At 40.9% G+C, this 23921-nt stretch overlaps 1 protein-coding gene across 1 annotated transcript in view; it reads right to left on the reverse strand.

Moving 5' to 3' along the window:
• Nucleotides 1-23921, reverse strand: part of OSBPL1A (oxysterol binding protein like 1A) — a 154619-nt gene that overhangs the window by 1606 nt on the left and 129092 nt on the right. The window contains exons 19-27 of the mRNA XM_034762783.1: nucleotides 21469-21603; nucleotides 20652-20749; nucleotides 18023-18205; nucleotides 17102-17209; nucleotides 16928-17017; nucleotides 16511-16637; nucleotides 9673-9789; nucleotides 8325-8448; nucleotides 6407-6497 (exon numbers count right to left, since the gene is read on the reverse strand). Coding sequence (XP_034618674.1) covers nucleotides 6407-6497; nucleotides 8325-8448; nucleotides 9673-9789; nucleotides 16511-16637; nucleotides 16928-17017; nucleotides 17102-17209; nucleotides 18023-18205; nucleotides 20652-20749; nucleotides 21469-21603 — 1073 coding nt within the window. The remainder of the gene's footprint in view (nucleotides 1-6406; nucleotides 6498-8324; nucleotides 8449-9672; nucleotides 9790-16510; nucleotides 16638-16927; nucleotides 17018-17101; nucleotides 17210-18022; nucleotides 18206-20651; nucleotides 20750-21468; nucleotides 21604-23921) is intronic.

Here is a 23921-nt window from a genome sequence, read left to right on the forward strand (position 1 = left end):
CCACAGCTCACAATAATGGGGATCGGTGATTTGCTTCCCAACAGCAATACAGAGCTCTTGAGGGAACACATCACTAGGAACAGTTCCAGCAAGCTTTTTGCATAGTTATAAAATACATGTGTTTATGTGAGGCATACACTGTAGAGCCATTCTAGGGCATGAGATCGGTCCCATTTGCATCAAGTTATTTTCGTGCTTCCTGGTAGATTCTGCTTGCTTGCCTGTTGCCAGAAATACTATAATTTCACTTATTGTTCAAGTCTGCAAATGTTTCCAGCTCTACAGTATATACACAAACATAGTGATAGTTACACATTTGTAAGGTAAGATGTACTAAGGAGCCATACTATTGATAAGAACACTTCTGATGTAGCATGGAGTCCCCTTTTATGGACTGAGTGTCAGCAACTCTGCTCCCCTCACCCCAGCAATACTACATCATAAGATACCCAATGGTACGTGTTCCTTTGTACATTATATGTCAAGAAGCACATCTTACCACAGCCCAGATAAGTCTCAAAGGTATTCCCTCCGATACAAACACCCCTACTAACATAACATGCAATATGTCAACCTTCTCCCCAGTCTTTATTCACTTTTAAATTTGTGTCCAGTTAGTCATCTCTGCCTCACACCAACAACATATTACACAGCACCAGCCCTCAGAAAGGTGAACTAGATTATTATTTTTTTAAAAATCTGCGTGCTGTATTTGCCAAATAAACAATGATCATGGCATCTGAGTGCACCTGCTGTAAATTGCTTTATGGTTAACACCTCAGCTTTCTTTTGGAGCTTAATTCACCACCAAACAATCCTTGCTTTGTATACACCACTGCAATTAACACTGTCTCAAGCAGGAGAGAGTATTCAGGATCCCCATAAGGTTTCAGAAAGATTTAATAAAATGGAAGTTTACCATATTGGGGTTGTTTGGTAATTAAATGTTGCCTTATAAAACACTATCAGCCTTTCTGTTTTTTAAATTTATATATACACAGTGCATTCTATTATGTAATATAGCCTGTTACATAATAAAATGAGGTTGCGAACTGTAGCATGGATTAAAAAAATGTGGTGACATACATCTACTATACCTTGTACAACATTTTTGCAAAAACCTGTCCAAGTATTTAAATCATTCTTATCCTGTGCCAAGTACTAGTTAAAGGTGAGAGGAAGGACCGTGGAAGATGCAGCAAAACTGTTGCACAACTTGTATCTGATCTACTGCTACTAGTTCACACATTTCAAGACCACAAGGGACCACTGTGTTCCTTTAGTCTGATCTCCTGTATAGGACAGGCCATAGAAATGCACCAATATAATAGCTAGAGCAGATCTTTTAGAGAGACATTCACTCCACTTAAAAATTGCCAGTGATGGAGAATTCACCATGGCCCTTCTTAAGCTGTTCCAATGGTTAATTACCCTTCCTGTTAAAAATGTACACCTTATTTCCAGTGGGTGGTGCTGCAGAAGCAAAATTTAGCTTACTGGAAATAGTGTTGTTAGAGTTCATGTCCCCAATGAAGTTAGCATGGAGGGAGTGGCTAAGGTTATGAAGGATATACGGTATACTAGATCAACCACTACCTTGGAGTGACTGGAGGAGAAGGGAGAGGAGAGCACGAATATTGCTTGCAACAGCATAGGTGTTCATTGTGTTTTAGTGAAAGACAAGGTCCCTGCGCCAAGGAGCTTAACACAGTCTTTAGACCATTTGCCAAGATTTTTAAAAGTGGACTAGTGACTTTGGGTGCTCTATTTGCTACCTGATTTTCCAGAAACAAACAAACCAACCCTCTGTGATGTCAGGCCCCTTTAAGGGGTCTCAAACTGGGCACCCAAAAATCACTAGACCCTATGAAAATCCTGCCCATTATGAAAAGTAGTAGATCAAAAGGTAGGGATCTTGCCCTAAGAAGTGCACTTCTCTACAGTGCGTAGTTAATGATGATTGCAGACATTAAGCTATGTATTCCCTAAACAGAGGAGCTAACATTCCTGGAAATATGTAGAAGGGTTCATCTCAAAATATGAATTGTTTTCTGCATAATTTTCTTAAATGGAGAGACCATAAAGCAATCTAGCTTTCCATGACCATACCTTGATCTCATCAGAAGTGCCAAATGTGAATGCCATTGTCCAACAGATGGTTTCTAGATCCCAGCAATCTTTGAAAAAAATTTTCCCCGTTTTTTATTTCAAGTAAACTGACGAATTCCTGATATAGAATGAGAATGGGGAAAGTGATAGGAAGGGTCTGGAATGCATGCTGTGACCCCTCCATTAAAAGGGTGTTCCATACAGCGCCTATTGCAATTTGTATACTTATAGTAATTGTTAAGGTAAGGAAACCTAGAATACACACTGGATTATTCACAGTCACTGAAACAAATAAGCCCTGGCATTCTGACAAGGGAGATGAGACCAAGTGTGTCCAGAACTTCACCATATATTAACTCATAAGAATTACAAAAACATTGTTCTATGCTTGTCTTAGGGCAAACCAAGCCAAGTACTTTGAGAAAACAAGCATAAAGTGGGGGTGGGGTGGGGGAGAGAAGGAAATCAGACAAGTCCAAACCTGGGACCCTGGGCTGTCAGATGACTTCAGTTGGAAAAGGGAAAAAAATGCAACTCAAAGTTACAACTAGACATTCTGTGTAAAACAAACAGTATGATTAAGTGGCTTCACCACTCAGAATGTGGGGGTGCGGAAGCATTGGGTTTGCTTACCAGTGGAGAGTTCTCAAAAAGGTACTATTTCTAGACCCAACCCCAGAGGCTACGTGGCACTCCAGAAACACGGAGCAGCACCATTACAACGCTAGTCTTGGAATAAGATCATTAAACATTTCTCAAAGGATGGAATACAGCCCAGCACACCCAACTGTGTGCTAGTTAGCAGAGCTCAATTTCTGGTAAAAAGAAATAGGATGATGAGCCTCACGAGTCTGGTGCAGAGCCCACTGGAAACCTTCAGCTAGATTTTTCTAGTCTAAATTCCAAAGCACAATTGCCTGTGTCAGGTAGGAATGACAGTAAGAGGTTCAGCAAAGATATACTTGGGAAGGCCCATTCCCCACTGACTTTTCTGAATCATGTTGCAAATTCCTTACTCTCTTAATTCCCTTTCCCCCCACGGGGTGGGGATTTAAATCCTCTCATCCTATTGCTTCCCAGGTTCCCTCACTCACGTTTCTTTTGCTGTGCTGTTTTGCCCCACTGTCAAATAAATCCCAGTACTGAGTGCAAAACTAATGAGAGATTCGAAAACAACTACAAAATAAGTTGTTCATGCACAAGGCAAACTGGGGTTCAATGGCAGGGAAGGACTGGAAATAAAATAAAGCTGACTGAAATGAGGAATAGGGAAAGTTTGCAGTGGGCTTTATATTGCTGCAGCTGGACTTCGACTGTCCACTCCACACCTTAGGCCTTGGCTACACTGGCGCTGTACAGCGCTACAACTTGCTGTGCTCAGGGGTGTGAAAAAACACCCCCCTGAGCGCAGCGAGTGCAGCGCTGTAAAGCGCCAGTGTAATCAGAGCCTGCAGCGCTGCACGCTCGCTTACAGTGCTGCAAGCGATTCCCCTCGGAGAGGTGGAGTACATACAGCGCTGCGAGAGTTCTCTCGCAGCACTGGCGGTGCGACTGCACTTGCGCTTCACAGCGCTGCCATGGCAGCGCTGGGAAGTCCCGAGTGTAGCCAAGGCCTTAGATATACCTTCCTTGACATCAGAAGAAAGGCTAGAATAGTGGCTGTGGACCATGGAGGGCCACAGTGGAGCTTCAAATTCCAGTCACTGCATCAAAGGTGGCATGCTATTGGACACTGGAGGGGTCGTGGGGGAGGGTGGAGGGGAGAAAGTACAGGGAGGACAACAAGGTTGTTAAGCATATAGGAATCCTAGCACGGAGAGGAAATTGCTCCCCGCTGCCAGAGTATTTCCGGTTTATATAAACAGGCACTTAGTTCTCTGCAACAAATAACCAGCAGGTTTACTATCCCAGATCTTCAAGTCTGGAAGTAGAGGTGAACTGCAGATACTGAGGAGCCTCATTACACTTCATGCTGCAATGCTTTTGAAGCTGGTATTAGTTTTCAAATTCCAGGGAGTGATAGGCACTTTAATCTTCTAATCCAGAAGGAAGGGAGCTGCTCAAAGCCTGATAAGACTATACGGTCACCTGACTGGTGATGAAGTGTTGGCACAGCACAGCAGGTGCCCCTTCAAATTATTTGTAAAGTGGCCTTGAGTGATCACAGCACTTAGTGGAAGTTACTCTCCTGAAGCACTATCAAACAAAGCTGAAGCATTTCAGGGAGCTGCATGGTATTGCCAAAGCTTTTTAATGGCTTCCTAGACTCATGCATGAAGAATATGGAATAGCACTTACATCCTTACTGCAAGGTGCATTTTTAAAAAAAATGCTGATGAATTTAGGAGCAACAGAAGGAGACAGTGCACAACACTACGACTTTGTAACATGTGTTGACTGAGTCCAGAGATAAAAATGTGCTTTTATTTTTTGCTTTGAAGACATCTTATGTGGGTTTAAATTCTTATCTTGCTCAGACATTAGTAGACTCATCTTATTGCAGATGGCAGCTGTGACCCCTCCATTAAAAGGGTGTTCCATACAGCGCCTTGCAGCTTTTTTATTATTAATTATTATTATTATTATCGGCTCTAAATAGCCAGATGAAGAGTAGGATACATTCTCAGTCCTGGAGGGGGAAGGAATTTGGGGGGTCTGCAGAACTGGAGCCCTATTTTACTAATTTATAAAAAAATTCTAATGACTTGCAACTAGATTTAGTTGGCAATAGGGTAACAGGAAGCCTATGTGAAACTCTGAAGAGAAGGGTGAGTCTGTGGGTGGCACTTAGACTCCATGTTCTCTACTACATTATGGTTAATGTGCAACCCCAAAAAGATAAGGGAAAGTCAAATGGATAAATAAATGCTCCAATGTCCTCCTGCTTTCCCACATCACCTATCTACAGCAGGGTGGAGGTAAGTAAAACCCTTCGGTCCAATAAATGTCAAATGCTGGGAGCCCAAGTATCCTTATGAGGGACCTATGTATTATGTAGGTCACAGAATTCTCAGTTGAGCCTTCTGTTTCTAAATTTAAATTTTAATAGTTTAAGATTTCAATTATTACAATCTGTCTGTATAACGGAACCTAAAAGACACTGGGAAAGCAAGGAGAACCAGCAGAACACTTTCTAAAGCTGTTCTTTATTCAGTGAAGAATTCAAGAGCACACATATATGGAGTTAGATAGGTTACTGAGGTGGATTTTAAGCAAAGTTAGAAAAAAATCTAGCAGAATGACAGATCTTGACACAGTCTCAAAGCTTTGTTTATACAATCTGCCTAATTGGCTCACAAATTGTGATAAGGTTTTATGGTCACGCATCTACTATTGACACAGGCTTATGCCTTCAAAATGCTTGGCTTTCCAGGAGGACACGCGAGGTCGGGAGAGACTTAACAAGAAAACTTTAAGGTCACACAAACAGTTCAACACCTAGGAATCATGGCCACGATGGCTTGCAAAGTGTTTCTTGAGGTGGTGGGAGGGAAAAAAGTAACACGAAATCTCAGCTCTCATTTAGAATTTTTTCCCAGCCCTTCTAGTTGTGAAGTTAGCTAGATCATAAACAGCTGCAACAGTCAGGTATATGGACCGGCAGCATACTGCGCCAACTTGCAGGAAGCAAAACCGATCATCATGTATAATGTGAGTAGTGTTTTAAATAAATATGCTTGATTGCTTTCCAATATAGTCCAAAAGGAACAATCCTTTGGTTAGTTTTTGGCACCGATGTGCACCCACAGAAATAAAAGTGGGTGGTTTAAGGGAGTCATGGATGTGAAGATACATAACTCAATAGTTAACTGGAAGAATCATTAAAAAGATAGGAGCTCCCTTCCCTCTGGGGCCAAGCACATTGTCTCCTCTGCTATTTTCATCTACTGATAGTGTAGGGAGATCAGATCAAACCAGAATCTTTTCTATTGTATGGCAGAGCACATGTGTATTGGTCAGTTGTACAGCACCACAGACTGCACGTGTCACAGTGAGCGGGCGTCAGTCGCAACAGCTTTGTTCTTGACCGAACAAGTGATGCTCAGCAGGCATGACAGGCTGTTTAGAGACTGGGGGGGAGAAGGGGGTTACGTGGGAAAATGAAACGGGGCTGATGTTATAATGAGCTCAGTACATTCCTCACTAAACCAGGCTTGACAAATACTCTGACCAAAAGCTCAAATAGCATAGTAACAGCAGAGCTGATGAGGTCATCAACTCTTCTGGTGATTGAGAATAACCTGTGCGTGGACAGACCCTAATCTGAACAGCCAAAAACTTTATCAAATGCACTGACCTTGTTTTCCAGTCTTCCTCTGACTTGGACCGGTTTTTGCGGACAGCCCTTTGTTTCTCTTCTAGCCTTTTTTTCTCTTCACTGGCTATATCTGAAAAGGAACAGAAGTTGGAAAAAAAAATCTTAGTTTCCTGATTACTTTTATTGAAGCCCCTGTTATACTGAAGACTCAACTTGTTTCCAACACTAATTTTGTCAGATCATGCCAGTTTTAAAAGCCTCCTTTAAAGAGCAGACCCAGCAAAGAAGAGAGGCAAGATTACGAGAATCATTTCTGTTTTAGAAGTAAGGCCAACTAAAGAACAAGCTCTACCAGTCAGATAGATTAATCAAAGACAGGTCTCGGTGTACACTCAAACTGTGGGTTGAGCCAAGACCTAAGGAACCTGAGAATTTGTTGCAGTTCTTGAGAAGAGGGGCTTTAAGATTCCCTTCAGAAGAGAAAATGGTTACATTACTGGACTGGATTAAGACCTGGATACAATCCCCACCTGTGCCACAAGTTTGTGTGACCTCTCAAGTTGCTTCATATTTGGGCATCAACTCCCCATGACAGAGACAATCTTCAAAATGATCCGAGTTTAAAATTGTTACCAAAGGCTGATTTACAGCCTCTCTAATTTCTCCAGCTCCACTGGCTTATCGCAGCACTCAGCATGTGGCAGTATGACTGCTGGGCAGAAAGAGATAGACCACCACTACACAGCTTGTAGATATTGATAGATCACTGAATGTTAGTGCATTCTGTGCATCTGTAATACTAAATACTTTGGGTAAATAAGGATGCAACACAATGTGAGTCACTTTCACTAGTCACAGAATAATCCAATTTACAGGGAAAGGTAGAGACTGATCAGACTGGTCAAAGGAAGCAACTTGTCTACAGTATATTTTAAAAAGCCTCAAAAGATCTCATTACCGATCTTTGAGAACTCCTCAGTACCACAACATCATAATGCCCAGCTACTCTTTAATCCATTGATTTCGAAGTGCTTAAAGCAGGTGAAAAGGTGTTATCCCCATTTTACAGGTGCACAGATAGAGGCACAGAGGTGAAGTAACTTTCCCATGGTCACACTCCAGGCCAGTGACACAGCTGGGAATATAACCCAAGTCTTTAGTCCCTGAGTTCCATCCTCCAGGCCACGCTACTTTCATACAAACAAAGTATGTACTTTTGTTACAAATCAGAGCATCGAGCACCAAACCCACTATACAAACGTCAGTAAACACTGCACTGACACCATGGTGACAGGCATCTTATACACTTCTAGATTAAGAGAGACATGCAATTTGTACTAGTTAAACAGACTTTTAGAGGAATTGCTTATTTTTTCCTAATGAAGTCTATTTTTTTCCTCAACCTTTTGCTGCGAATAATTCTAAAGTGAGCATGCACTTCTTTTGAGGGGGGAAACTTAACTTCAGCAGTTTCAATCACATTACTGAAATTGGTATTTTGGATTGGTTGATGTAATGAAAGAATATTTTTGAGTGGAATAAAGACAGACTTGGTACAGCGGCAAGTTCTAATCATGGCAAACTTCACAACTTTGCTATTGCCCTTCATAAAAGGTCCAATTAAAAAGCTTGACAAGGCAGCACTCTGTGCCTTCTATCTGGCCTCAGCCTCTTCACTCTAATTTAACAATAAAAAAAAATTAATGCTTAAAATGGAGGTATGGGTAACATGCCTGGCATAAAGCTTATACATTTAAACATTTTCACTCACCCCTACAAGGACATATTTCGAAGACATGTTCCATCACACACAAAAAAAAAAAAAAAAAAAAAAAAAAGCTTATCTGTAAAGATGGCTTGTTATTGCTTACGGTAGTATCTGTAACCTTTCAGTTGGAGTTCCCACGAGTCTTTCAACTTTGACATGTTATTTTGTATTTTTATTTTTAAAAGTTACCTATTTCACCATTTTCCATTGCTCTTATATCTGGCCGTAACCGGCAGTCAGTTTTAGGAACAACACTCTCCATTTCTTTATCCAATTCATTCAAAGCCATAGCAAAGCTAGTGAAATTGTACATCTGAAAGAGAAACAAAAATTAAAGGCTCGCTTTATGAAAGTTTTGGCTGCTAAGAGTCTTCACATATAAAAAGAGAGCCTTTAAAAAAATTGAAAAAGGAGCACTGATATGTAGTAACGTATAATTGTAGCAACTTTCTAATTGCTGAACTATTATATAGTAGCAATGTTAAGATGCTAGCAAGGTGAAAGTGTGCCAGGTATACGTGGGTGAACCTTTATGCCAGCTGTTCTCAAACTTTTGTACTGGTGACCCCTTTCACATAGCAAGCCCTTGAGTGTGACCTCCCCTTATAAATTAAAATAACTTTTTTATATATTTAACACCATTATAAATGCTGGGGGCAAAGTGGGGTTTGGGCTGGAGGCGGACAGCTCATGACTCCCGTGTAATAACCTTGCGACCCCTGGAGGGGTCCCGACCCCCAGTTTGAGAATTCCTGCTTTATGCTCATGTCTAATTAGAATGAGATCTGACTAGCCAAATAGGTTGTTTCTCCCTCCCTCTCTTTGTCCTTATTCAGCCTCCCGGGGCTTTCCTTACCACCTCTACTAAAGCAACCTACCCTTCTCTCTATATGCACCTACATGACCACCCTGCCCGATTTTCTTTTGCTGCTTCCAGATCTCTCTAGACACACATCTACTCATCTGTGCTGCTCAGCTATCTATCCAGCTCAGTAGATCTTCATACACCCACTAATGTTATGTAGCCTTCCTCTGACTTACAGGTTCTTGTACTCCATGGTTTGTCTTACATAGCTTTTGCAGATTTTGCTCCTCTATGGACACCTCTGAGGAGTTGTCTCATGCACTGGCTGTCCTGCACTAAACCCGCCTCCCAAATGGATGGAAGTACTTAAGTGGCAACAGAGTGGGAGAGTGAATTCTCCAGGCCACCGCTAAGTAGAGCAATTGCCTAACTCATCGTAATCAGTGATTCTGTAGAGAAGTTAAGCTAAACTAGAAACAAGCCAAGCGTACACGCTGGTCTGTCCATCTTACAATACAAGGCCTACATATTCAGTTCCACATTACATAGCTCATTAGTTTGTGTTGGGGAAGTTCAAGATCATTGCAGCAAAAATTGATTTTACTGTAAAAAAGTTATTTTAACCACTGCATCACGAGCAAGGAAGTCAGTGATTAAGATGTTAAACTGTAAAATGTACAGTGAACAACAAATTGTCAAAGCACCAAACATTTAACCAGAGCCCTGGCTAACCTGTACTGAATTTGGAGGTCTCGGAGCTATCCTCCAGAGTAGGATACTTCCAGGAATAACATGCACACTTTCAGAATCTGGCAAAGGCATCTCATCGGGTTCTTCAGAATTGCCCACCTATAAGAAGCACAAATACACGAAAATGTATCTGAGTCACAGGCTGTTTGTTTAAACAACCTTAAACACAAACCATAGAACAGTCCTACACAGAAGCTACAGTGAAATGAGATTAAGACATGAACCCATAAAAATGCATGAAACATACCATCACAGAACACACATTCACTGCCCCAGTACTTATTTTGCCCCCCTTGGCTTAAGTAATGATTTTAACACCCACTGGCTTTTCTAGATGCATGTCAAGATTAGAAGAGCCATCAACTCCTCAGAGAAATTAAAAACAAAAGCCATTCTATTTAGACAGTTCTGCCAATAGTTTTTTTTTTTACATTTATTCATTCATTCATTCATTCAGCATGCAGCTACTGAGAAATAGGTGCTTTCAAATCCACATTTTGAAGTTACTATTTGTTTCTCACCACCAGAGAGAACACTAATGTTAGGGGTTCCCCTTCCCCATTTAAAATATAAATCAATTTTGGTTTTATTTATGCTGAAAGTGCAGACCATCTTTTCTTTTTTCTCCTACATTAAGGAAACATGCATCCTATAGTCTGTGCATGTGTAACTGCTGCATTATTGACATTCAGCAAGTGGGGTCTTAGGTTCCATTGACATTATGAGGTCAACTGAAAACAAGAAACATATTAAACAAATGCTCTTCTGAGAAGAGGCTACTCAATCTAGAAGGCTGATTGTGAAGTCAAGGTTGATGCACACTGGCTAGGATGACAGTGCTGTACCATGATTAATATCTTTCTGGAAATACTGCTTAAGTTTCCATCCAAACTAGCTAGAGTGGTAGAGGATAATGGTAGGGCAGACTGTTCTCCAACTGGTTAAAAGGTGCTTTGGTCCAGCAGCATAAAAGTGAAACACATATTAACCAATGTCCTTAAATTATGCTATAAACCTGAAGTCCCAAGTGGTTGGCATGGTTTGGTAACAGCTCAGCCACAACAGGGCAAACAGCTTGGTCAGTTCCTATACTGCTAGACTAAACTGTAACTTGTTATGCTGCGGTACTGGATGACAATTTTTGTCCCAGCGTGTTAATTTACAGGTTAGTTCTAGAAACAATTTGGTTCTACCCCACCATGGGAAAAGCTTTAGAGATTGTTTAGTAGAAATCCAAGCAGACAGATGAGCACAATGAACACAGTTTCCAGTTATGCATAAGCACAGTCTAAGTCCTCTTGTGAATGAACTTGGTTCTATTATAGTTAGGCCAGGCAAATTGGACAAGGCCAATTGCTGTATCTGCATTTCAGCACACAGAGAAACTTAGGCTAGAGTATGATTTTGAACCCTTCTGACATGACTTGGGCCCATCCACGCTACCAAGACAAACTATTAGAACTTGGTTTAGTAATGAGATTATTTTGGTCTGGTGCTTTCAATATTTAAGATGGCTGCAAAGTAGACCAGAATATCATGCATAGTAGATTTAATCCCTTGGCTGCTATCAATCTGCCAGTGCAGCTCTCACTTGGATATTTCTAGGCTGTGCTAGCAAACTGATTTCCAAAGAGTTGTTAGTATCCCCCTACAGAATAGAATGATAAAGAAATTGAGGTAAAATGCTACCAGATCAAAAGAAAGAAGCCCCGCATCAATAACAAACTAATCCATAAACAAAGCACCAGATCTTTTATAAATTATACTGTTCCATGGAAGCTTGCAAATAGTTGGTTGTGTGTTTCAGATTGTGTTTCAATATGTACACAAACATCACTGAAGTTACAATGAAGAGGGACTACAAACTAGAAGCACATTTTAGCCATTCTCAGCAGTTCCCTGGACATCATCTCAATTGATGCATAGCACTGAATAACACACTGTTTTTCAACCAGAAGGATGCATATCGCTGGGGGTATGCAGAAGTCTTTCCGGGGGTACTCAACTCATCTAGATCCGTGCTTCTCAACCTGGGGATTGAGAGATGGGTTTAGGTGGGCTTGCCCAGAGTCCCATGCCACAGGGGGCCCCGCAAAGCTAAATTACATGCTACAGCCCTAGGTGGCAGGGCTTGCATTTCAGCCACACCACTCAGGGCTCCAGCTTCAGACAAGGCTCACAACTGAAAAACAGGCTCAAGTATCAAACTGGAGTATAAATACTGTACTTACATTTCAATCAATATATTTTATAATTATATGATAAAAATGAGAAAGTCGGCAATTTGTCTGTAATAGTGTGCTGTGACACTTTTGTATTTTTATGTTTGATTTTGTAAGTAAATAGTTTTTAAGTGAGATGAAACTCTGGGTACGTAAGACAAATCAGACGCCTGAAAGGGGTACAGTAGTCTGGAAAGGTTGAAAACCACTGAAATAACATACCCGTCACTACTCTGTATATTAATGACATCATCTTTCCCGATTGTTAAATACCACTCTAGCTTCACTCTGTAGGATTCTAGGACCCCTAATTCAGTAGTGTCCAGACTTCACTTATCTTATCTGAGGACTGCACCCAGAATGCACAAGAAAGCTGACTGCAATTGCCCTCCTCTTTAATTCAGAGGTGCAGTCTGTAGCATGGAATGCTCTCACTTGATCAGAGAAATTTCTTGAGTTTTCAGGATCACAACTGGTCACCCTGGTTTAATGGTGTTTCAGCCTTAATATAATGAAGGAGCAGTATTCATTTCATTCAATCTGTTTGTATGTTAATAGGATATCCATCTCTGCATGCACAGAGACAGGTCTAATGTCTCAACATCTTTTTGATGAAAAGGATAGCAAGTTTTTCCACAAAAATATTTTATCCCTATACAATCAAAGGCTTTATGGGAAGGTCCAGGATAATCTGCCGATGAGACATTGGCCCCCAGCAGCACATCCAAGTAGGTCCCCTAAAGAAAAGGGAAGTGAACCTACATGATGGCAGTACTAAGAGCAGAAGGAGCAGGAAGCCATGAGAATTTGGAAACACTGGGTAGGTGAGGCTTCCCATAGGCTATATATTTTCATGGTACCGAAGCAAATCACTTGAGCATGAAGTGGTGAGACATCTTAGTGTAACCCTTACATCACTTGGAAGCTCAGAATGTGCTTAAAGCAACCTCAATTCCTTGAAGCACTAACACTGCGTCACCACCATTATAAGGCGAAAAGTGGGCGGCAGTGGAGTTTTTGGGGAAAAAAAAAAAAAAAAGAAGAACTGAAATCCTTTGCGGGCCTTAAGAACCAAGGGGCTAGATCCATGGTCAGACCTAGGCATTGCAACACCTACCTTTTAGGCAGCTTGCCACTTGGAGGAACCCTCAGCCAGGCACCCAGGCTCTCTATGCAATGCATGGGGAGAATGAGATGCCTAAGCATGGGATTCACAGAAATCAGCAAGCTGCCTAAACTAGCTAGTAAGAAATGCTGAGGAGAGGGGAGAGGCCTAAACTGAAAGGTAGCCAGACACCCAACTTTTGGCCCAAGGGAGGCACCTTTCTCTAGTCAGGATTCACAGCCATCATAGAAATGTAGGCCTGGAAGGGATCTCAAGAAGTCTTCAAGTCCAGTTCCCTGCCCTGAGGCAGGACCAAGTAAACCTAGACCATCCTGGACAGGTGTTTGTCCAGCCTGTTCCTAAAACCCTCCAGTGATGGGAGGTTCCACAACCTCCCCTGGAAGCCTATTCCAGAGTTTAACTACCCTTAGTGTTAGAAAGTTTTTCCTAATATCTAACCTAAATATCCCTTGCTGCAGATTAAGCCCATTACTTCTTGCCCTATTTTCAGTGGACATAGGGTGGGAAACAAAACAAAACAAAAAATCCGATCGCCATCCTCTTTATAACAGCTCTTAACATAGCTGAAGACACCCCCCCCATCGTCTTTTAAGTCTGAACATGTGCCCCCCCCCACTTTTTCTTTTTTTTTTTTTTTTTTTTTTTTTAAGGGTGATAGGTCAGATTTTCTGAGCCTTTTAACATTTTTGTTGCTTTCCTTTAGATGCCCTTCAATTTGTCCACATCATTCCTGAAGTCTAGCGCCCGGAACTGGACACACCACGCCAGCTGAGGCCTCCCCACTGCTGAGTAGAGCGGGAGAGTTACTGCCCATATCTTTCGTGGGTAAGAACCTCACTTCTTCAGATGCAAGTAATGGAAATCTCCAGAGGTTCTTATCCACAAAAGCTTATGCTCCAATACTTCTGTTCGTCTTAAAGGTGCCACAGGACCCTCTCTTGCTTTTTACAGATTCAGACTAACACGGCTACCCCTCTGATACTTGCCCATATCTTGCGTAAAACACTCCTGTTAATACACGCTAGAATTATTAGCCTTTTACGCAACTGCATGACATTGGTGACTCATTCAATTTGTGATCCACTACCGCCCACTAATCCTTTTCAGCAATAGGACCATCTAGACAGTTATTCCCCATTTTGTATTTGTGCATTTGAGTTTTCCTTCCTAAATGAAGTACTTTGCACTTGTCTTATTGAATTTCATCCTGTTGGTCTCAGACCAGTTCTCCAGTTTGTCAAGGTTATTTTGAATTTTAATCCTGTCCTCCAATGTGTTGGCAAACCATCCCAGCTTGGCTTTATCTGCAAGTTTTATAAGCACACTCTCCATTCCATTATCCAAGTCATTAATGAATATATTGACTAGTACCAAGCCCACTTCTGGAGTTAGGAGACTAAGCAAGGTTAGTCCTCTTGCAAAAAAACCCTGCAGAGACCCCCCCCACTCCATTTTAGCTAGTAGCCCAATGGTTAGGGAACTCACTTATGATATGGAAGACCTGTTTTCAAATCTCTACTCTCCCGGATTTGGGGAAGGACTGCAACCCAGATCTCCTTTTTTCCAGGAGTGTGCCCTATATGGTCACTCTCTCTGGCCCAACAAATATTCAATTTATAGAAAATGGAACAGCTTCAACAGGAGAGAGACTGACTCCCACATCAGAATATCCCATAAACTGGTGATTTAGGCACTCACTTGGTGTGTGAAAGACTATAAACTATCGAATATAACAAGGTTCACCATAAATCTGCTCATTCTTGACTATCTTGTGTGTGGTTTAGGAGTGCCCCGAGCACACCTACTGGATTGGGCCCTGCAGGTGAGATAATAGGGGAAAGCCCAGTTTGACAACCTTGCCAGGTCTTAGACATGAGATAGGGCATGAACTGCTTGGCAGTATCAGGACTTAGTTGACTTTATGAATGCCACTGGCAGAAACACAGGTGTTTAGGGGACTCTATTAGTGGAAACTTCAGCACCTAAGGAATTTAGGCACCTACAGAGTTAGGCAGTGACTGAGTGGGGGGTTCTCAGTGGCACCTTCCAGGCTGCAGTTTGTGCATGTTTTGTTTTTTTTAATTTTTATTTAAACAAAGAGAAAGACCTTGCTCTCTCAGAGTCCTGGCAGCTCTAAGACACTGTCCGAAAAAACACAGTTTCACTAGATTCTTTGTTTAGTTTCATTTGCCAATTTTCAAAGCAGTTCTAGTTATAATTAACATTCTTCAGCAGATTTTACATTTTAAGTTATTATGCCAGCTCCCAAGATCAGAAAGACTGGACACCTGATCTGGATGTCAAAGAGTCTCTTCCAGTCAGAGAAGAAGAGGGAAAAAGACACTCAAAATTTAGCTATAGAGAACGAATAAAATTCTGAGTAGCAGATTCAGTGAAATGGAGTATAAAATTCTCTTAAGAATTAAATGGTGAAAAGGCAAAGTGGGCATGTATATTTTACTAACTAAAAGCCCATGAGAAGCCAAAAGTAACCTGAAGTTTGAGCTTTGTACACAAAAGTATTTCATTCAGAGTAATCTTCAGTATTGCAAAGGAAAACAAACAAGCAGATGGATGATAACAAGTGTGCAGGGTATATTTTTCTTTTCTCCTCCTCCTCCCAAAGGCTTAGAGATGCAGCCTCAAAGAGAGGGTGGTAATCCCCCGAGCTTTAGAGCTCTCCGGTACAGCAATAATGTAAATCTACACAGGCATACTTGCCTTTAGAAAGGTTAGAATCTAACAGGGCAAAGGAGTAAGCAAGCATGGTGATCTTCAATGGCATGGAGGGGTTCTCAGATTTTTAGTAAAAAACGTTTTCTCTAGTCATTTAAGATGAATGATGGCAAGTATGTATAATTACTATAAGAACCTTCACTGTCATTGGTTTAAAAGAGCGGTTTTCTATTGAAAGAATTGTTAAGGAGTAACATAATGGGTTACAGAAACGCGAAGAGTAAGATTTCCTGTGACAGTGCAGACTGTAAAAATCCTTGCAAAACCTTCAGAATATGACATTCCTCCAAGTTATGAAATCCTTCTAAACAGACCCTTATCTATCCTGCTTACAGGTCTGGAAAGCATCAGGTTGGAGTTTATATACTAGATCAGATCCATGGTCCCTCTAGTCCACTATCCCACCTGGTGACTCCAGGGGAAGGTGAAAGAACCTAATAGTAGGCAGAGGTGGGGAAATCTGCTCTCACTAAAGTTTCATGCTAATCCTTAATAATTAGATATTGGCTTAAACCTTAAAGCACAAGGATTTTAACCCTTCCAAAACTGTATGGATAATAGCCAGATTATAATTAATCCATATAATACATGTCTAAACCCTTTTTGAATCTTACTAAGTTCCTACTAAGAAAAAGTCTAAGAAAAAAGTATAAAACAGTAACAAGCCTAAAAGCACCTTAGACTGCTAAGTGTTCTATTGTGCCTTTAACACACCACCTCTTCACATGTCTAATACCTGTTTACTGTTTTTCTTCTCTTCTGTATTTTTCTTGTCATTTTTTTTGTAAGCTTCAAATGTAGCTGGGTCAACACTGTACAAGCACTCAGTCCATTTCCCATAGAGTGCACAAACTTTCTTTTTGCTGTCAGAAAAAGGACTAATTTTAGGAAGAGCTTAAACAAGTTATGAAGTTAGTTTTAGTGTTTTCAGATTTTATTATAAAAAGGATTCTAAGAACAGATTTAACACCGAATCCCCATCTTACTATACATTACAGTTACTAACAAGTTAACCTCACACATACATACATAAAGGTCCTTGGCAAAGTATATTATAACAGTATTTAATTCCAATAGTTCCCACATATATCTGTATTAAATATTTAAGTAGTATTTTATTGAACAGTAGATCTAACTCAGACAGGACTTTTACCTTTTGTCTTGAATGTAGCCTTCAACTTTGTGTAACTCCTTTCCAAAAAGCCCACATGGTTTGAAGTTTAATACACACTTCTCACCAGTTCTAAGGAAGAAATATTTAGCTCAAATTACTTTGCAATAATTTGTTTTAAAACATAGTAGATTAACAAGTCATATTCCAGCTTACTTGTGATTAGTTATTTCTACATTTCCATACTGCTCAATCCAAAGTTTACCCACAATAATATTATGCACACAGCAAGTAGGATTTGTCCATGTGTAGGCTTCATCGTGTCTGGAAAAAAAAGAAGGACAACAACTGCTGGCATAATCACACCTTTTAACAATATACCTGAATGACTCTACAGCAAGTATCTGGCTCTGGAATTTTATTTGTTACTGGCAGCAAATCAAGGAAACAAGATGCACCAGCCATGCATGGTGTGGCAAAAATAGAAGACACTGCCTGATTTTGTTAACTGCTTAGCATGGCAGCTTCAGTGCATCTACTACTGGCATTAAATCACTGGGACTACTTACAGTAGTCAAGTTAAGCACACGTAAGTATTTGCAGGATTAAGGCCTTAATTATCTGAAGCCTATACAACTCAGGGGTGCCAGTGAACTGTACAATTCTGTTTGCAGTAGTGTTCAAGCCATTTTGGTCGCAGAATGAGAGCGACAAGATAAATGAGGTAATATCTTATTGGACCAATTTCCAATGGAAGGGACAAGCTTTTCAGCTTTACAGAGCATTTCCTCAGGTCTGGAGAAGGCAACTGGAGTGTCCAAGGTAAATATAAGGTAGGACACATTGTTAAGCATAAGTGGTCACACATGCTATATGAGACCACTAAAACTGAAGTGGGCAATAAGGGTTAACAGGCAGTAGAGTGTGTTATAAATTATTGTAAGGAGCCATAAAAGCAGGAAATATGCAAACTGTATTAAAAAAAAAAAAAAAAAAAAAAAAAAAGACTGTCTGCTTCATCTATATGAAATAGTGGCTATATTAAAAGTCATCATGCAGCACTGGAGACCATTATATAAGCCTTTATTCTGCACAGCCTCAAAACGAAAGTTTAATACAGCAATCTGACCAACTTACTCAAGGAGTTCCAGAGTTATAGTCCCTTTAGGTTCTGCTTCCACACTCTTGCCCCAGAACTTGAGTTTAGGATAGATTGAGCCATGAAACACAAAATCGTTATTCAAGCCTTCAGCATAGAAAGCACTGATTGGTGGGTGATGACTAACTTGTTCTGAAAGGAGTCTAAACCCAAGATCATCTCTAAAAATAAAAAAAATAAAAGTTTTCAGGATCACTGTTCTCCGCAGTTCTCTGAAATGCAAATTTTGTGAGTTTCACTGATTCACTACAGTACCAGTTGTAAGAATTTCCTTTAATTTTATGTTTCAGAATGCGTAAAGTTATAGCAATTATGTATGGATCTAGTATTTAAGCCAGCAATTAGTTTAAAAACACTCACTGCAATATAGATCTCTCTCTGTGATGCTGCAAGACTCCAGAGGGCCCTGGTACAAGAAAAAGTTAGGGGTCTCTTCCTGATTCTGAAATCCACCCCGTCCTGCTCTCACACAGCCCCAATTCAGCTCTCCAACTCCTTGCTAACTCTCTCATAGCTCCAATCCTGCCCTCCCATCCCACAGCTTCTGCTTAGTTTTAAATTAAGTTTCAGGAAGAGAGGGAGAAAGGAACTTCAAATTGAATTCCTAAACTAGTTATGCAAACAAGATAAAGTTACAGGAATAAAAGATGTTTCTACTATGACCCCTAATCCCAAAAAGTCCAAAAGTCAAGGAAAAATGTTGGCAATGGGGAATGTTTATTCCCACCCTGACTACATGGTCTGGAAATTTTAAGGATCTGAATTAGAGGGAGAAAGCTTCTGAAGAATCAAGAGAGGTGGTTTTAAATGGAAAAATATATTAGCATCTCCAGCATATTATCCTCCCACGACCATTAGAGCAGCAGGTCAAGGAGCCTTTAGACCAGGGGTTGGCAACCTTTCAGAAGTGGTGTGCCGAGTCTTCATTTATTCACTCTAATTTAAGGTTTCACGTGCCAGTAATACATTTTAATGGTTTTAGAAGGTTTCTTTCTACAAGTCTGATATATAACTAAACTATTGTTGTATGTAAAGTAAATAAGGTTTTTAAAATGTTTAAGAAGCTTCATTTAAAATTAAATTAAAATGCAGCGGCCCCCAGACCAGTGGCTAGAACCCCAGTAGTGAGAGTGCCACTGAAAATCAGCTCACATGCCACGTTTGGTACACGTGCCATAGGTTGCCTACCCCTGCTTTAGGCACTTTCTGTTCCTTGCACTGTACTGGTGCTGGTACCTGGTGCTGGTACCTGGTGCTTCCCCAGGGGGCAGGGATTCAGTACACACAAGAAGGGTTCTGCTGGGATGCAAGTCACAGGAAAAGGGTTCTCGCGCCTCTAACACTGCAGCTCAGACCCCCACCCCCAATTCTTCCAGTGCTGGCAGCTTTTTCTCCATTGCCCCCCACAGCCACAGTACCAGCCCTATTTTGTGCTGCATTGCCTAGGTTCACCCCACCACATTCCTGTGCCCTGCTGCTGCCTGTTTCCTCTTCCCTACCACTGGATGTTCTGCTCCCACACCGCTGAGAGTCCCTACTGCCACTCTGACTGCTCCCTCACCTTAAACCCTGAACCCCTCCCCACTCCTCCTGGCTTCCTGTTCCCATCACCAGCCTCTCCCTCACCCATTCCCTTGGGCTCCTCCTCACCTGCACCCTGCACTCTATGTCCCGGCCCTGCATTAGTGCCTGTAGGGGCAGCTCAGTGCGGGTAGCTGTGCACCCTTGCAGCACAGTGCATACACCCCACATGACTCAGCCTCCAGGCAAGTGCAATCAGGCTCCTGAACAAGTTTGGGACAAGGATATCAGCAGCCAGTCACTCCGCAGTGCGGGGTGGGCAGCAGAACAGCACCTTGGGCAGTGTCACCTAACTCAACACTGCCACCAGCAGCAGCATCCGATAGTGGTTGGGCCCTCATAATTTCCAGGGCTCTGGTGTGACTGCACCACTTGTCATAGCTACAATGGTATATGGTCTCTCTCTCAGACACCAGACAAGTTCAACAGAAATACTAACAGACTTAACTATTTTTTAAAATGACAAATTTTTGACTACACATTGCAGCATCCACATATGTGTATCTGACTGATGAGACCCCAACGTAACAAGTAGGCAAGAGTGGCCCAAAACAGAAGGGGCTTAGTTTATTTTTTAGTTCTTAACTAAAAAGATCTGTTTGTATATATTATCTAAGTTTGTGTAATAGTTTAAAGGACATTTGCACAACAGTAATTGCTTTTCAGGCAATGTGTGTTTACATGGTAAGTCTTTGTTTAGTATAGATCTGAAACCTAGGTTTATACACTAAAAAACCTGATATTTTTCTGATCACTTCGATTATATTAAGGCTGCTTTTAAGTAAAAGACACTTTCACAACTTTTCAAACCCAGAGCAATTTTTACAGGCAAGTTAGACTCCCATAAAGGGGAAGTAACAACAGAAATGCTAACAACTTGCAGTGTGAGCACTTGTAACAGTTGCTCCTAAAATGCAGCCAATTTTCAAACACACAAAGCAATTCACAAGCCATACAATGTGTTTATATAAACCCGCAAATTCCATAAAATACACTTTGGTCTTAAATGCAGTTTCTATTTGTTACCTGACTAATTCGTACGTCTCTCCAAGAAGTGGGTTGAATGGTTTTCCGGTACGTTCCCACTGTGAGGCAACAGCAGACACAGCAAATGCAGCTACGCACTGTTCAACAGAATATTAACATACATCATTCACCTTGTTGGATTTCCCTTTGATACTTCTACTTTAAATATAAAATTCTTCTACTGCACTTCATCTTTCTCTGTTACTTTACTTTAGTTCTGTCTTTGGCATAAAAATTGCCTCCCAGGTGGGCCTGGCAAGTTTTGCAAAAAGCTAAGAAATATTAAAGCTTTTAAAAATTGAATACACATTGAGTTAACTGAACAGAACTAGCTAACAGAACTAGTAAAGCAGTTCCATGTGTAGCAGATTACAGCATCTCTCCTCTCCAACAGACTGTTTAACAGGCAGCGGATTCATCACAAATTTCAGTAACTTCTTCACGCAATGCATACTCAGCCTTCAGAACTCATTGCCGGTGGATGTTGTGAAGGCAAAAAGTACAACAGGGTTAAAAAGAGAAATAGCCAAGATGGTCAGGGATGAAACCCCGTGCTCTGGGTGTCCTTAAACCTCTGACTGCAGAGGCTGGGACTGGATGACAGGGGATGGATCACTCAGAATTGCCATTCTGTTCATTCCTTCTGAAGCATGCGGCACTGGCCACTGTTAGAGACAGGATATGGGCTAGATAGATCATTGATCTGACCCAATATGGCCATTCTTATGTCCTTAGCTGAAAGAAAGTTGTACCACAGTCCAACCTGTTCAAACAGACCTCCACAAGCATTTTAAGACACGACTACAGAGTAAAGTACCTGCATCCTCTCAACTGTGCCAGAAAGTGAACTGGCCTGGTGGATGAGGTATGTATGTTCCATATATTCTGTAAGTCGCTGTAGGAAGCTCAGTGGCTCGTTGAAAATAACCGGCATAGTGATCTTGGACAGCTCCTGACACAGGATATAAAGTTGTATTAAAACTGAAGAGATTAAACACAATGAACTAAGTAACAAGAATTTAATTGGCTTATTAGAGAAATAAGTGAGGTTAGCCTAGTGGCAGTGCAACATCCCTTGACCTGGCCAGCAAATTCGAAAGAAAGACCCACATCTCTCGAGCCAAGCATTGGTGAAAAGATGGCTAAAAAGAGAAGTGTATCTAAATTCCTAATGGGGAAGAGGAAGATGGTGGGCATAGAAGAGAGGAGATTCTCAGGACTTCTCTTTTGAAAGCCTTGTACACCAAGATTCAGAAACACTATTTTTAGAACAGGTACTGGCCATCTGATTAGTCAAACAGGCAACCTTGGGGTGAGAGGGAGGGCAGGCGGGCACGAGAAGCGATAGGAGTAAGCTTCTGAAATGAACCGTACTTGATCTATCAAATATTGTCACAAGAATCCAGGTCAAAAAAGGCTAATAAGTATGGCGTGTATTATGAATAAGTTATGTAAAGTCTTGAAAGAAATCTATAAAATCTGACCAACCTAATGAATCTGGAATATTTAATTTCCAGTTCAGACAATTTATTTTACATAATTGGTTACATCCATTGGGCAGACTGGTATGATTAGATAAAACTCAACTATAGGGTTAAAAAATTAAGGGATTTATTTAACTTTGCTTTAATGCAACAGCACTGTAGAACAATCTAAGACTCATTCTTAGGACAGTTCTGAGAGCATGCAGTCAAGCTTCAGCAAGAAGAAAGGTGTTTACTTTCACTAATGGATCAGTATAATGGTTGTGCTAGATAATCTTTATGTTAGCTGTCAACAGATTAACCTATGTAAATTAACATCTGAAGGTTTTTTGTTTATAAATCAAGACAGTTCCAATAGCAACCTAAGGGTATGTTTTCACTAGCAACGCTAAAGCGCTCTGCGTAGTGGTGGCACCAGCACTGGGAGAGAGCTTTCCCAGCACTGGTGGACTGTCTACACTGTCACTTTACAGTGCTGAAACTTGCAGCGCTCAGGGGTGTGTTTTTTCACACCTCTGAGCGAGAAAGTTGCAGCGCTGTAAAGTGGCAGTGTAGACAAGGCCTACAAAATGACTAACCTTCAACTCCCAAAAAAGAGAGGGGGAAAAAATAAAACAAAAAACAAAAACATGTTTTGAGGCAGCCAGCATGAAAGTGAATAAAACCTAAAAAATTAGTTTAAATTTGGGCCCAAATGAATAAGGAATATCTTCCAAGTTCTAACAATTGATTTCTAAACTAGTCAAGCTTTTAAATTTTTTAAATTAAATCATTAATTTATAAACATACAATAAAATTTTGCTCAGTTGCTACAACAGTAAACTTAACATCCAAGTTAAAACCCCTCTCTCTCAAAGTTTGTTTACTACTAAGTCTTATCTAGAATACCATGTTGCACAAGTAAAAGTATGGAGATAAGAAACTGGCAAAGAGTATTTAAGTCTAATCAAAATGGAAAGAATAGAGTAAAAAAGTCAGATGATCTATACTTTGACAGATTTAAATATAAACCTTTAGTATTGTAACATTTTAGTACATGGTCATTTATTCCCCAAATGCAGTTTTTCCTGCCCTTCAATTTCCTCTCAGCCTCATGCACCACTTGTGAAATTGCCCACACTACACCTATTTCCAATATGGTGTTCCTACTCTTTGGGAAACACAGAATAGGGAGAAATCTGCCTATCCATGACCAGGACAAACATATCTCAAGGATCTTTGTCAGCAATTTGACAGAGCAGAGCTGAAGCCTAAGAAAGCACTGGCTTCATTTTAACTGGTTCCTTCTTCCAGATTACACTGAGGCCTTTTCAGGTGTCTTTCTGTGCACAGCAGAGCAGCTCATTGCAGAGCAAGCTAGACCTGCTGCCAACAGCCCTTTTTGTAGCTTTCAGGTTACTCTCTTATCTGATAAGAATCATAATGCTTCTTAAGTTGAAAAGCTTCTGTGAAAGTCCATGTGCTCTGGAGTTCAAAATAACTTTCCTGAGCAATCTTATCTCCTGTATGGACTTTCAGTAGGTTTCTTGCATATTGTGTCTGTTTTCTGATTGCAGTGAGAGGGGAACAAGTTTTTGAAGTTAATGTAATACCGATACACAGGAAACTTACTCCCAGAAAGTGCTTTCACCTTGTGGCTATGCAGATTCGCTTAGTAAGGCAACAGTGTAACTTTCAGTTTGGCACATTGCACTTTAGAGAGTGAAACCTAATCATTGTGGCCAAGATGAACCTGCCTACATTGTGGGGTTACATAATGGAAAGAAAAGAAGCCTTCCCAATTAAC

Source organism: Trachemys scripta, chromosome 2, assembly GCF_013100865.1.
Source record: "Trachemys scripta elegans isolate TJP31775 chromosome 2, CAS_Tse_1.0, whole genome shotgun sequence".
Lineage (NCBI taxonomy): Eukaryota > Metazoa > Chordata > Testudines > Emydidae > Trachemys > Trachemys scripta.